Here is a 15,270-nt window from a genome sequence, read left to right as displayed (position 1 = left end):
GAAAAAACAGTCTTTTGACTTCCCGTTTTCCAAGCACCAGTCTTTTTGTTCCGTTATACAACGAAACTCACTCGCAGACATCCTGCTTGTTTTCATGGAGAGCTACAGCAGGTGAGGCAGCGCCGCAGACTTTGGCTATGTGGTATCTGTGCAAATGTCCAGGAAGTTTAACATTTTTCCCACAGAAAACACTATTTTTGCCTTGTGGATGCTGACCTTGCATGCTGAAGTGGAAAAGCAGTATTAATCTGAAAAGATCCTCCTGTTTTCCCAGGCTTCCTTTTATTGCCATTATGAAGCTTTGAAAACTCGGCTATTCTTTGTAAACCGGCTGAGATTCTATTGAAATATTCTCTCTGTTTCACTGCTCAGTGGCAAAATTAAGTATTTCTGCACCAGAAAGTACTTCCTTTTAACCACGACACCTGAATTAATGAGTCCTCTTTTGCTAACATGTTTTAAAAAGATTTGTTTCTCCAGTTGCTAACAATTGAGAATAAACCATGATTCTAGCCTCGGAAATCCAACACCAGAGCAATAACCCTTACGGTACCTTCAGAGGTCAGTCAGAGAGACCTGAGAAAATGTCAGAATGTAAGAGTTCACGTACCAGAGGAAAGAGAATCTTCTGAGCCATTTTTTCCCTTCTTTGCTTCAGTTACCTGCCTGAATCTACAAAGTTGCAGTTGCTTTCAATGCTTTTCATTCTTTTCATGCAGAGTAAAGGCAAGATAATACAGAAAGGGGCCTTGTATTTGATGGAAGCAAATGATCAGGAAAGGGAAACAAAGCGTACAAAATGAATTTTTATTAAATGAAAGAAAATCTGTTTTGTGGGTCAAATATGAAATAGAATATACAAAAACTTTACATCAGATCTCTTGTCAAAGAAATTAAATCCTATCTAGACTGAAGTAGCACTCGTTCTTTCCAAGACAACACAAACGGGTGAATATGCTGCTTATGGCAGTACAGGATGACACAGTATGCTGTGCTAAATTTCCGGTTACAGAGAAGAAAAGGTAAAAATCTAAATGATGTCCCTAAAGAACCCAACTATTCCACAAAGTAACTTAAAAACATGAGTTTTGATCATTATGTATTCTCTTAGAAGCAAATGACGGGTGGGTCAAGTGCAGAGTTCACAAAACTTGCGTATCACATTCTCTGTTTCTATACAAATATAAATCGTTCTTTTTTATTTTAAAAATCCTTTTATATTTGATAACATTTATTTGTGGAAAAGGATGACCGGTTCATCAGGTTCCTGCTGTACTACTCAGACAATTCCATCTCCTTTAGCTCCTCCTTTTTTTGAAGACCATTACCCATAAACCACAGACTGCAGTATTTAAAAAAAATTGCTGTATGTTCAATCACAGATCTTTGTATCACTGTTCTGTATAATGAAGGTTCTGCAGAGCTCCTAGCATGTCTTTGGCATAGCACACCAAGTCCCATTTAATACTTTTTTTGTCTAAAAAAGTATATTTTCCTTTAGTAAAACACCTTAAAAACATCTATTTCCGATTTTGTAAAATAATGTGTCACTTCTTGTGTTGCTTTGCAAAATATACACACACATTTTGGAAAAACACTGAGTACTGACATAAGGGACTCATCTGAAGTCCAATCTGTTTATGAGAAGTAAAATATAATTACAAATTCCATCTTCTGCATGAATGTCACATGAAGTCGTTCAATTCAGCTTCAAGTGCTGCTGCCATTTCATCCGCTTCAGAACTGCTTCCTTCCTCATCTTCATTGCTAGATTCTTTACTGGATTCACTGGCAGCATCATCTTCATCCAGCTTGCGCTTGTGACCCCTGGAAGGACAAACAGAGATAATGTCCATTAATTGAGGTATCTCATTGCTCATTAACACAGACAACTATTCAACGGGAGAAAAAAAATGGGTAAAGGACTCAACTTCATTTCAGGTCTAGATAAAAAATATTGCACTTGCTTTTAAATGAATGAACAGTAGTTAGCTCATACAAATGATTTTTTAACTGCTGTTATTTACCGTCAGCTCTAGGTGCAAGTTACTGTTAATTTTATTTCTCTCACTCTTCTGAACAAGGAATGAAAACAACTTATAAGACTGTTTGAAAATAATGACTTGATTTACTTTCATCCCACGTTCCAAAAGGGAGAAGAAATCCATCGTGTGAACGAGATTACCAAAATACATTATATGTTGCTATAGGATTTTGAAATAGCCAAGTTTCTCCTTTTTTATAAAAATAAAACCTTAACTAATTAACCAAATCTCACGGCACCAGCTTCTACACTTGCATGCTTCCAAACGTAGGAGGGGTCTTATTCTTCCCTTATATGTCTCTCTGGATTAGTACTGCCAGGCTGAAAAACACATTTCTTAGCATCTCTGGAGAATCAACCAGTTTAAACATGAAGCTGCTGCGCACCATACCCTGCCCAAAGAATCATGTTCCTGGTTGTGAAAGATCTCCAAGGAAAATCTAATGCTTCAACTGGGACGTAGCCATAAGCAAAAGAATTTGGATTTGTGGAATCCTAAAACCTCTTTTCCTTGCCAAAAGGGAATTTTATATCAGACATATACTTCTGAGACAAAAATAAAGTTGAGACTTTGCATTGCATAGAATTCATAATGAGCTGCAGAAACACCTTTAAAATCCTTCCTTGAGCATTTGATCCTTGAGCATTTCAAGTGAAGAAATAAATGCAAAGGGGTTCTCTCTTAAATAGCTGTCCTTTTCATTGCTAGGTGAGGTTTCATCAAGAAGGGAACGCATCCACTCGCAATCATCACAGATCACAGAATGGTTCGGGTTGGAAGGGACCTTAAAGATCATCTTGCTCCAGCCCCCCTGCCCTGGGCAGGGGCACCTCCCACTAGACCAGGCTGCTCAAAGCCCCGTCGAACCTGGCCTTGAACACTTCCAGGGATGGGGCATCCACAGCCTCCCTGGGCAACCTGTTCCAGTGCCTCACCACCCTCACCGCAAAGAATTTCTTCCTGAAAAATTAATCATGAAAAATTAATCAAATAATCTTTTATCTTTTAGCAAAAAGCTGTAATTTAACAATGGTCCCTTCTAAGAGTATAGAGAAGGAGCATATAGCCAGAAAGACCTTTGATAAATACCAGCTTAAACTATGTATATCCAAAAGAAATAAATACAAAGATTAACAGTCAAATTTGTGAGCTTGTAAGCAACACCGAAACACAACGCGATTTTTATTTATACAGACTTTCTTGTTACCATTTTCCCAGAAACAATAATTCTCAGGAGCCCAGACTACTTGATTCATAGGCTGGTTGAGTGACGCCTGAACTCCACTTTCTCAGCTTTTTGGGAGATGGACAAGGCGGGGCGTGAAGTCAGGAGCGGAGCCCGAATCAAAATGGGAAGCGAGCAGTACTACGTTACCCTGTTTCTCCTTTCAGCTGCACCAGTGGGACCAAAAGATAACACTGCTGCTGCTTTACTAAGTGCTTCCTCAACAGTGGCGTTTGGTGGGTTTTTCTGTTTTTTCAGTACAGGGTGGTAGGAGTAATACTCCAGGGAGGTAAGGCTGAAGCCCTGGCATTCAGTCAAAGCCCCTAACAAGGAAAAACGGGAAGAGGTGAAAGCATTTCCTGAATGTTTTGCTACTGAAACTCAAATGTGGCCCTGCTGAGAGAGTTACAGGGCACTAAATGCAGCCTAATACACAATAAAAAGCAGTTTCTCAGGCGTAACACCGATTTCCATGCAGCCTACATTAGCATGCAATTCGGACAAGGAAGCACTCAGACTAAAAATGCCCAGCTGGAAGAAATCTTAGCACATTTCCATCAAAAGCTATAGAAATGTATGGAGCTTGAGTTTCACTTGCTCACTTCAATGATTTCAGCCTTCAGAGATACCGCACAATTTTAGGTATTAATGATAGTAGCAGCTGGAGAAAAGCTAATTGGGAACTAAAGAAAGCTGGAAAAGTCTTACTCAGCAAACGAAGAAAAAAATTGTGTGTATTTAACAAGTAGTGGATAAGAAACATACATGTAGTGCTAACCGAGAAATAGCGGTACAGACAGATGGGGGGTGGAATCTATAGCACAATGTTCACAGCTGAAAATATTTGCATTCATCTGTTTGTAACACTGCATCTACGGAAACTGCTGGTATCTACCAATTGAAAAATAAAACTAACAGCCTGACAGCTATAATTTACACATATGAAGCACGTACACACAACTGCAGATGATGTAGTAAAGACCGTGGCAGGACAAGCAGTTTTTTAGAGCCAGCCCAGATACTCTGAGTTTTCTGGGACCTAAATCAATAGCAAAGTTCCTGTAGAAAAAAGGTTTATGAAGAAACAATATCTCACTGCCAGCTGATTATTTCTTAAAAGTGAGGAACAGTTCATTTACTAAATAATTAAGGCAAAGACTACCAAAACTACTGATTTATGCAACAAAGCCACCTTTTTATTTAAATCTACTCCATAGCAACTAGATTTCAGTGCGGGCAACCAACAGAATACAGGGACCTGAAATACTCGGTGTAACTAGTTCGTTAAAGAACGGCGTTCCAGTCTACGGGGAGACTTTCCAGAGAACTTTAAGGGACAGTCCTGACATATTTTCATCTTTCATTCGGTTGTATTAAACACTACCTTTGGAAATGCAAAAGACTCAATGCGATCTATTTTGTCAGTTTTTGTTCTTTCAGCAAGGCTAGAAAGACAGCTCTATTCAATCTAGATATGAAAACTTGCTTACTCACAGGGAGGAAAAAAAAGGTCAAAACCAAAAAAGAAAACACAACTAAGTATTAGTCCTTTGCTAGAAGAAACAAAAAAATCTCTCGAGAATGCGCGTATTGTTCTTGTTAAGATATAAACACCTTTCACTATTTGTGTACTGGAAACTGCAGCTTCATAGCTATTCCAAGAATATTTAAATGAGTATTATGAAATCAAACGCAAAGCTAACTCTAATAGAAGTAGGGAGGGAGGAAGAAAATCAGTAACAAAGTGCTCCATTTTTTATTTGCAAATTCAGAAAAGAGAGATAACATCCCATTAATCATTTCTATCTTCAGAGAAAAGCAGTATATCCCCATGGCAGCATACCTATTAACATAACAAACAATTTAAAATGTATATTTTCCTCATTATTTTGTGCCCACTCCTTGTCATCTCAAGTTTCAGAGCCATAGTGCATAACACTTTTTAGTGGAAAAGTTAAGCACGTACAGGATTCCTCCTTAATATTTACAGAAAATGATTCAGCAGTATGTTGCAGGCTTTCATTAGCCTAATTTGCATTTTTAAAAGTAATTTCGCTTGACTGATATTAAAAAACAAACACATGGATGATAACTGAATATCTTTAACCTCGTAAATGAACAATTAAACTTTCCAAAAGACTGAATTTAGAACTTTTAAATATCTGACAAGTCTGTGAAAAAAATTGTACAATTCATATTTCATTTGCCTTTGCATTAAATATTTTTCCTTTGTAGTACCCAGTATTAGGAGGCCGGCCAGTTCACGTAATGGAGAAATCTTTTTTTAGGAAAATTTGATCTACAGAATGCTAATGAGAAATATACTTAGTGGTATTCTAAATGGACAGGAAGAGAAGATACTACAACGCTGCAACAGAGCATGGTGTATGCATGTGAAAAATAGCACAGGTAAAATTATTGAAAATAAAAATTTATTCAGCTCCTGATCTGTTAAACCGATCACTAAAATACGATTACAACAATAGGTTGAATGAAAACTTCATTCTTATAATTTCTATTTAAGTTTAGTTCACTGGAAGAGCCATAGGGAGCAAAGCAGTGAAAAAAAAAAGTCGGTATTCATTGCTTCTGTTACCTTAAGGCCTTAATTTATAGTTAGCTGAAAATAAATAATGCTGGAAAAAACTTTTTTTTTCTAGTAGTTGAAAAGCAAATTGTCTCCGGTGTGTTTTGTATCCCAATGACACCCTTTTAAGAAATGCAGGACTATTTTAAAATAGAAGCATCTAACAGGAACTCAAAGGACAACATAACCCTTGTTTTAAACAAACCAAACCTAAAGCTTTTCCAAACTTTGTTTTAAACCTGCAAAAGACAACCACAGCAACTATTTAAATAAATGTTCACATATACTTTAAACTCCAAACACCTACAATCCCCATCCTTACTCTCATAAGAAATAAACTTCTAAATTGTTGCAAATTGACCTGTTTTTTTCAATAGCTCCTCAAATTGGTACAGTAACAAAGTAGAGTCTGCAGACTAAACCCGTTTAGTCCTTTACAAGCAATCAGCTTATAGCATTGACATCATAAATTAGGACTTAAATTTGGTACCAAATACAGTCAAGTTACTCTCTAATGAGAACACTCACATAGCGGCCATAAGCAGTTTGGAAGGCAATGGTTTGAAAAGGGCATTTTGAAACAGCTTGCTGCCTTCCAACAGCATTACAACCCTGCAAGACTACCTACGCTGCCCCAGGCACACCTCTGAACTCCAACGTGGAAGGTCTGTCCCTGTTTCCATACACTCCTAGTCCACAGCTTTCTGTAAGCTCCTTCCATAACGGAGAGAAGCGTGATGCTGAGTTTGGTATCGCAACAGGAATTTGACTCCCTTCCACAAGAATTTGACTAAGGGAACAATTTATTTAGATAAACTAGTGCTGTTGCAATGTCCTTCAGTTGTTATGAATTAGAGCTGGTAAACCAGGAAAACTGTTCTTCAACCAATTTTGAAGATGCCAGCCCAGTACTAGCCCAACAAGGTTAAAGGATGTGAGATCCGAGAATGTATAGATTGAAAACCAATGTTATGGGCATGAAGACATTACACTGGACAGACAAGCTGATTAAATTTTCAGGGAGATGTTCCAAGTTTTGCAGTTATATTTTCTTAACATGGGATATATGGCAACATCTTTTACATACGCTTGATACAGGCGTGAGCAATTGTCCATAGCAGGCCTGTAAAACTCAGGTGTCTACCCTCTGGCAATTTGTCTTCTACATCCATGCAGGAACATTGGATTTTCTGTCCTGGTGCTCCTCTCTAGCCCTGGCATAGCACGCTGCCAAGCACACGCTGCCTGAAGAGCAACAAATCGCACTAACCCCATGTTGGCAAGCTGGAGTGTGTGTTTTTACTTTATGCTCATGCTATGACAAACAGGACAATATTTAGTGTCGCAGGAAGAAATGCCAGACACCTCGCATATTTCTTCATGAACTCATCCAACGTTGTCTGCGGGATCACGGGATGATCCAGAAATCTTAATATGCAGAAAAGTGCACAGAGAATGTTTATTGCACAGCCCCGGTGTGCAGAAAGAGATCCTGCAGTTGGATGAACGGCATGCTTTTAACGCTCTCCACAAAAACATCTCCACAGAAATCCAACAATTCCAACTGACGGCTCCAAAATGTATTTTAACTAACACAACGGTAAAGTGAGATCTAATTAAATCCTGTACCGCCCGCTTCAGTGCCTTTCTGCTTTAAAATTTAGCACACTTGCACACTATTCTAACGGTGAGAAACTGTTGTGAAAACTTTTAAAACTATTTTAACAGCTTTATAGTTCTCTGAAGTAAACACTCAATGTATATCTAAATGGAAAGAAAGTTTTTAAAGTCAGCAAGTCATAGAAAACTGAAGATCAGAAATTACTACAATGTGTCAGCAAGGATATGTTGTAAATTTTGCTAAAATCGTCCATTTGGCAAGACCATATTTTCCTGATATTTAGACCAATGGGAAAGTTCAATAACAAAAACCCCACCCCAACTTATTGAAAACGGTTATTTCTTAACAATTAAACCTTGGGTTAGGATATTTCAAAAAAAAAAGTGCAGCAATAAAGCTTTAAAATGAAAGACTGTGCACTGAACTAACTTTCTCTGCACTGAACTAATTAGATACAGATAATAATTAAATGGGATAATGCAAAACCGAAAAGATGAATCTACAATTTTTCTTATGTAACTAAATCACAGATAAGTAAACTATGTCTCTAAAATATTACTTGTTATTTTATTAACTTAAAGTTGTTTAAAAATAATCCATATAGTTGTTATAAGAAGGTATTTACAACATGCAACATTGGTTATTTCTTCAAAAGGCAAATGTGATCGGGGCAGTTTTATATCATGTAACAAATACTCCTGTCATTGATTTGTAGAAGGCAACCAAAAATTAAATATCCTGTTCAATATGTGGAATGCCAGGCTGCTACCTGACACTTCCATGACGGAAAATGCACACGTGCACTCTGGTGTATCATCCCTTAATCCTATTCTAAACAAACAGAAAGACGAGGATCTATTCACCTTTCCTGAACAACCTTACCCCCTTTCTCGATGACTGCATTTGAATAACCCCCCAACAGGGAATCAAGCCAAAATTCAGAGAAAAAAATATACGTCCATCAACGTATCAATTTTTTTAAAGCTAAACCATGCCTCTGTTTTTCTGAATCAAGTTCTCTCTCCAGCTTCTTCTAGTTTACAAATATTACCCGTTCTGACAACAAATGTCAGATGGCAGGTTTATAGCTCTGTGGAGATTCTGGGTAGCTCTGGGAGGCCATAATGGGAGATACCAAGGATCAGCAGCGAGCAAAAGAAGCTTCAAGCCTTCCTTCACCAGTGCCTAATAGGTACAGTACAGCAGCTCTACCTGGATTTGGTTTGAAAAAAGGTCCTTGAAAATGCTGTCACTTAAATAATTTCTGTTACAGGAAGCACTGCAGGAGGTAGTCTGAGACAGTGGTGAAGAATAATGTTCTAAGTTTAATCATTAGAGATCTAAATATGAGCTAGTGTTTTAGAAAACAGTAGCATACAGTAACAACATCGAGATGAAAAATAGGCAAAAAATGTAAGATCTATGGGCCATTTAGAAAATTCAAAACCATACATCAAAATAAGGAGTTGAGAAACAAAAAGCATCTGATTTCTCTGAGAAAAGTCAAACTACCTTCATTTTTCTCATACTGTGAGCATAGTGCGTGTGTGGAGGTGCCCCTGTGCCAATATATGGGAGCACAACTACACTTTAAAGACCCAGCGCTGCAAAGTCATTCTTGGAATTCACCTGCCCTGTCACCCTGATCAGATTTGCCAGCATCACCCAAACACTGAGAACATTCTTCAAGATGCATCGCTGGTCATCTTAACAAATAAATATATAATTTAGCTCATAACACAATGACTGTTCTAACCAAGGAGACCGGAAGTAGGATTTGGTATTCTTTTACTTATGTGGTGGCTTTTTAAGTTAGATATTTGCACATTACCTCAATGTGTATATTAATACATATGTTATGGGCTACACTAAGTTATACTGAAAGCTAAGAAGATTTTGTGAAAGCTTTTAACTCTGATTTTTACTAACTCTTCTATTACTTTGCTATTGTTTTCAATAAATTATTGAGATTAAATTGCAAATAGCTAAAACCAACGTCCTTCTAGGATGTTCATTCACTGACCAATGGATTTGCTCACAAGAATATTAATGAAGAACATCTCTGCTTCATCACAAAATATCAAAACCAACACAAAACACATCACCGACTCTGTACGGGTACTGGTAACACCGTCATTGCCACTGCAGCACCAAAAAGACTTAAAAGTCCTTTAAAACGTTGCTTTCCAAGGGAGTAAAATACATACACTCTTTCCATGTACTAGGTCACTCCTGGCAAAAAAGGGAAGCCCTTCATCCACCTGACATTCCCAGATTATTTAAACTGGATGCCCCCTCAGTTTACTGGCTCCGCTGCCTGCCTTGCAGTGTGGTAAGCCAGTTAAATCCTCTAGCATAGCAAGTTGTCCGCTGTCTTTCTCGTTAGCTTGCGAGGAGTGTTACCTCCTTGTGCAGGTGTTGGGGCATTACAACTGTTGTGAGGTTGGGGGTGATACACTGGGACTGCTAGGAACATGGGAGCGAGATCTCCTCCTCTGGCAATCGGCTGCGAGATTTGCCTCTCTGTATCATACAGCATTTTCCTTGAATACTGCATTCCTCTACTACCTCTATCAGAAAACTTCAGCACTTCCAATGGCAGGACATGCTATCTTGGCGCTCCACATCCCCCCACCTCCTCCTTCCCCAAATTCCCAGCCCTGCCATCTTAGATTTTTCTTTATTGGTAGAAATTTTATACAATAAATCTTTTTTCCATGTGGTTTGGGAAGACTTTGTTTTGGAGATACCACAGCAGTGAAATACAAACCTACAAAGAACCTAAAAAAATCTTTTATTGGCATTAAAAAGTTGTATTTTAAGTCAACATTTTGCTTCAGACATTCTAGTATGCTTCAAGACATTTTAGAAAAGCCAGTAAATTACAAGATGAAATGACATCAAGGCAGGAAGTCGCGTCTTGGTAGAAGAAACGTTGAACTTAAATTTATTAGAAATTTGGTCTAGAAATGGCTAGGTTTCCACGAGAAACAGCGGAAAGTGGAGTCAAGGCTTGATTTACAAATAAGAAAAATTTGCATTAAAGTTGTAAGAGTATCTGACAGAACTACATGACTTTTACATCAGTTTTACAAGGCTTGTGTAGTTGATATGTACAGCACCCCAATACATGCAATACATTCAAAACAGAATTCTACCCATCTTTCGCTGTGCAATACTAAGAAAACTCCCTAAAAAGTGGGTCTACATTCATTAAATTTGGATCTCTACAATACTGGGTCACCGAGCATCACAAATTCAATCTGGATCCAACTGGCGTATGCCAGCCTATCTGCCAAATCGAATCACACTGCGGAGAATTCACCGTACCTGTTGTTTTCACACTAGCTAAGATACGACAAACTACCCGGTGCAGCAGATCGCAGCTCTGCTGACTAACTGTACTTGATCCCATCTACAGTCTGCTCTACAATTTTTTCTGTCAATATTTCTGGAACAAATTTGAACTAGCAAAGGCAGTTTATGTATTTGATCTGTACTTTCTGTCATGCGCTTGCAAATTTTTTTTGATGGTGCTGTCCAAAAACTAGATTCACTGTACTGCTCAGCTGCAGCCTTTCCCGTACCTCTAACGAAGAAGACCTGAAGGAGAAGATGCTTCATATCTATTATCAATCCAGAGTAACAGGATGCTACCGAGCCTGGACTTATCGATGCAGTCGTACCAGCCATAGGCTCATTTAAGGTATGATTATCAAGTTCGGTGGATATATGGATGCACGCAAGAGGAATGTGTGAAAAGGTGTTTCTCTGGGCCCCAAATGGTTACAGAGAGAGTCACAGTACTTCAGACGTTTAAGAAAAACAAAGACTGCAACAAGTTGTTATCTTTCTAGTTGCTACCCGAGAGTGAGACAGCCACACTGGTGCAGGGACAGGAGCGGGGTCTGAGATGCCAGGCAGGGGCCTGATGGGAAGAAAGACCAGACACTTCCCCTCTGCCTGACTTTGGGAAGAAAATCACTTTGCAGGCCCTCTCCAAACTGACTGAGGACACTGCACAGCTGAACTGTCTGGGGCAAGGACTCACTCAGATACACGCCTGCTCCTTTCTAGCCAGCACGGCCAGGTTACCCTGATCGGGGTAGTGCATGTGTGCAGCCATGGCAGAGAGGAGAAGCCTGGACATGTACCAACGTTTTGCAGGCGGTTCTGGCCCTGCAGCTCATGTACAGTTTACCCACCCTCGTTAACACCTGGAACACTAAAAACCTTCTTGTCAGTCCTTCAGGTATTACTATTCCAGACACAGCGGTCTGCAGTGAACAGCAACGTCAGCTGAGAGAGGTGTCTTTTATATTTTTGTTGATTGCGCCTGCAAGCTCTACAGGTCCTCTGCCTAACAGAAATATATTTTGTCTGAGGATCTGGTTTGTCTGATGGCTTATTTTACTGTAACTGACAAAACAAATACTGTCATGTATTTGTTTTTGATTTTTTTGATATTGATTTAGTTTTCTGGCAAACATTTCCTGGGATAGCAAAAGGCACACTCAAGCGACACTGGTAGTTTGAGAAACAGCAAAATGAGTCTCTGACCAGGAGACGTACCCTTCAGTGAACAGGGACACCTTCTGCGCAACTTGGTGGCACGCGGTTGCCACACAGCAAAGGACACTTGCTGCTGTGACAGCTACTGTGCGGAATTAAAACATCCATATTCTTCTTTTCACGTGCTTGGCTGATAACAATGCAGGGACAATTCTCCACAATCAGCTTGATGCAATAGACTTCTGAAATAAGTTCAAGTTTTCTACAAAATCTGAACCTACTAGGAGTTCAAATGATTAAGAAACTACTCACAAATGGGAAGATCTACCTATTTTGATTACAGGGTTTTTTTCCCCCTGCATTAAGAAGCAGCACTGCTTCTCTTCTACCAACATTTTTAGCACATACTTCCAACTTTTTAATTGTTGATATACACTGCTGTTTAGCAGCCATTACAGACTTGCAGGGGTCAAGATTAATGCACATTAGTTATTATGTGAAACTTAAAGTACTTTTAGAATTCATTAGGGAAACTAGAGGGTTGTAATATATCAGCTATTTTTCCTGATTGTAACAACACTGCCTTACAGCATTCCAGCTAATGTCCTAGGTCTCAGTAGTGGCATAGAATGAAGGATTAAAAACCTTTGCTAACAGTTGTTAGTGTACTTCTTGGTTTCCTTACTCTCAAGAGATATTTAGATATCCATACATATTACTGAGGAAAAACCTAAATTGTTTAATAGCTCATAAATTGCACTGAAGCATTCAGCCTGAAAGAAAAAATGCTGCCTAAATTACCTTAGGGCCAACACCAGGCTATTCTTTAGAGTCTTCATGCCAGCTCTCTCACTGATAGGTAAACTGAAGCACTATGTTACCAGTTTCCCTCATCTTGAACTTCCGCTTTATGTCTTCCTTACCCCTCTCCATTCTTTCAAAGCCACAGATGCAAAACAGCAGTAGTACCTATGGACTGCTGAAACGGGGCAGTGGTGGTGGTGGTAATAACAAGTGCTTAAATATTCACCCAGTGCTGGGGGAACTGTATTGTTTCTGTGAGTTGGAGCAGGATACTGGAGCCTGGTATTGTTAATTGCTCCTGTGGAGAAACGGAAATAACTACAAAATAACCTGATGCTTAGAGTTTCTGACCTGAATCCAGGTCCCATCGGAGGAAGGAACTGCCCCCTCTGTGTGGCACAAGTGCTCTGGAGTTGAAGACAGACTGAAATGTTTTTCTTATTCCTCCCCTTGTAAGTGAACACTAAGAGCTCAGGTTTTTCAAATCGATTCAGATTTCTAGTTATCCCTCTCTCGCTCTGTCCACCACAGGAGCCAAGCTGGAGATGCCGGTTCTGCAAGGTGGCAGAACAGGTAACAGACTCTTAAGCAGATCAAGTCACCACAGAATCACAGAATAGTTTGGGTTGGAAGGGACCATTAAAGGTTATCTCTAGTCCAACCCTGCCTGCAATGAGCAAGGACATCTTCAACTAGATCAGGTTGCTCAGAGCCCCGTCCAACCTGACCTTGAATGTTTCCAGGGATGGAGCATCTACCACCTCTCTGGGCAACCAGTGCCAGTGTTTTACCACCCTCATCATAAAAAATTTCTTCCTTATATCTAGTGTAAATCTTCCCTCTTTTAGTTTAAAAGCACTATCCCTTGTCCTATCACAACAGATCCTGCTAAAAAGCTTGTCCCCATCTTTCCTGTAGGGGGGTACTGGTAGGCCGCTATAAGGTCTCCCCAGAGCCTTCTCTTCTCCAGGCTGAATAACCCCAGCTCTCTCAGTCTGTCCTCATAGCAGAGGTGTTCCAGCCCTCAGATCATTTTTGTGGCCCTCCTCTGGACCTGCTCCAACAGGTCCACGTCCTTCCTGTGCTAAGGGCTCCAAAGCTGGACACAGTGCTCCAGGTGGGGTCTCACCAGGGTGGAGTAGAGGGGCAGAATCCCCTCCCTCACCCTGCTGGCCATGCTTCTTTTGATGCAGCTCAGGATACAGTTGGCTTTCTGGGCTGCAAGCGCACATTGTTGGCTCATGTTCAGCTTTTCATCCACCAGTACCTCTAAGCCCTTCTCAGCAGGGCTGCTCCCAATCCCTTCCACCCCTGAGACAGTACTGATACCAGGGACTGCCCTGACCCAGATGCAGGACCCTGCACTTAGCCTTGTTGAACCTCATGAGGTTCACATGGGCCCACTTCTCAAGCTTCTCCAGGTCCCCAACTCAAGAACTCCCAACTCATTTCCCATTATCCTAGGTTCTCGTGGCCTTCATTTCTTAAACTTGAATTGTACTCTGGGCATTTTTTGGATATAGGCAGTACCTAAATAAAATGTTTCACACAATAGCACCTCTCCCAGCTGGGCTACAGAGCCAGCATCAGATAACTGCCCTTTATGTGTTGTTCCAAAAACTCTCCAGTCCTGTCTGTGAGATTGTTTTGAACAGTCCCACAGCCAACTATTTCAAGGGGTAGCATTAAATATCAAGAGTTCTCCCTATCTGGGAGCTCTTCAGATGGGGTCAAAAGCCAGCTCCCATTTCCCTGGGTTGGGGTTAAGCTGGGATCTCCTCAGCACAGGCTCTCCTCCTCTTTCACCTCATGCATCTCTCCTAGGACTTGCCCAGGACACTTCTGACTCCCAGGTGGCTGATGCAAACTAATTCCTCTGACTCTGACCTCAGCGATCCTGATTTTACAGCTCACTTAATGGTTATATACTAATGAAAGCAAACAAAACACTCATTCTTGATTCTGAGACAAACTAATCTTTACTGTAGAAGCATAAGAAAAACAGAGCTAGATAAAAGACAAACATGTTCACCTAATTTCTTCCTCTCGCTAGGCTAGATCACTCCTTAGGCTTCAGGACAGGGTCCTCGAAGGGTGCCAGGATCCTCCCTGCTGCACATGGACTCTTCTCCAAACTGAAGCGTTGTTTTCCAATGCTTTGCACTTTCTTCTTCAGCTGGTCTCGCAGTTAAAAAGAATCCTCTGCTAGAAAGCACATCTCTCTCCTCTGTTCTTTCTCTCTGATTACATGAATGCCTCATCACTTTTCATCCCTCTTTCTAAAACGATACTAACAAATACTTGATTTCTATAGTCTGCTTCTACAAAATCCAGCTGTTGTAGACGAGTGCTTCTTCCAGATCTATTATAGAAAATTATTTTCCCTCAGGCTCTAGTCATTCCATTGTCCCAGGGTGGAAGCTATTAGTTAATGGCTCTGCAGTGATAAAAGGCAATGACTGCAGAAAGACTTCTA

At 40.1% G+C, this 15,270-nt stretch overlaps 1 protein-coding gene across 4 annotated transcripts in view; it reads right to left on the bottom strand.

The window, feature by feature from the left end:
- Nucleotides 1-793: 793 nt before the first annotated feature.
- Nucleotides 794-15,270, bottom strand: part of CTDP1 (CTD phosphatase subunit 1) — a 113,198-nt gene continuing 98,721 nt past the window's right edge. For 2 of the 4 annotated variants that reach the window (XM_054189387.1, XM_054189383.1), the window contains one exon: nucleotides 794-1,827. In XM_054189387.1, the coding sequence (XP_054045362.1) occupies nucleotides 1,804-1,827 (24 nt within the window). In that variant the 3' untranslated portion in view covers nucleotides 794-1,803. Of the gene's footprint in view, nucleotides 1,828-1,890; nucleotides 2,437-2,468; nucleotides 3,006-15,270 lie in introns of those variants that run through there. The other 2 variants (XM_054189386.1, XM_054189384.1) reach the window with 2 other exon arrangements.

This window comes from Rissa tridactyla, chromosome 2 (genome assembly GCF_028500815.1).
Source record: "Rissa tridactyla isolate bRisTri1 chromosome 2, bRisTri1.patW.cur.20221130, whole genome shotgun sequence".
Lineage (NCBI taxonomy): Eukaryota > Metazoa > Chordata > Aves > Charadriiformes > Laridae > Rissa > Rissa tridactyla.
Note: the sequence above shows the minus strand (reverse complement) of the source record. Positions and strands in the feature narration are given on the sequence as shown.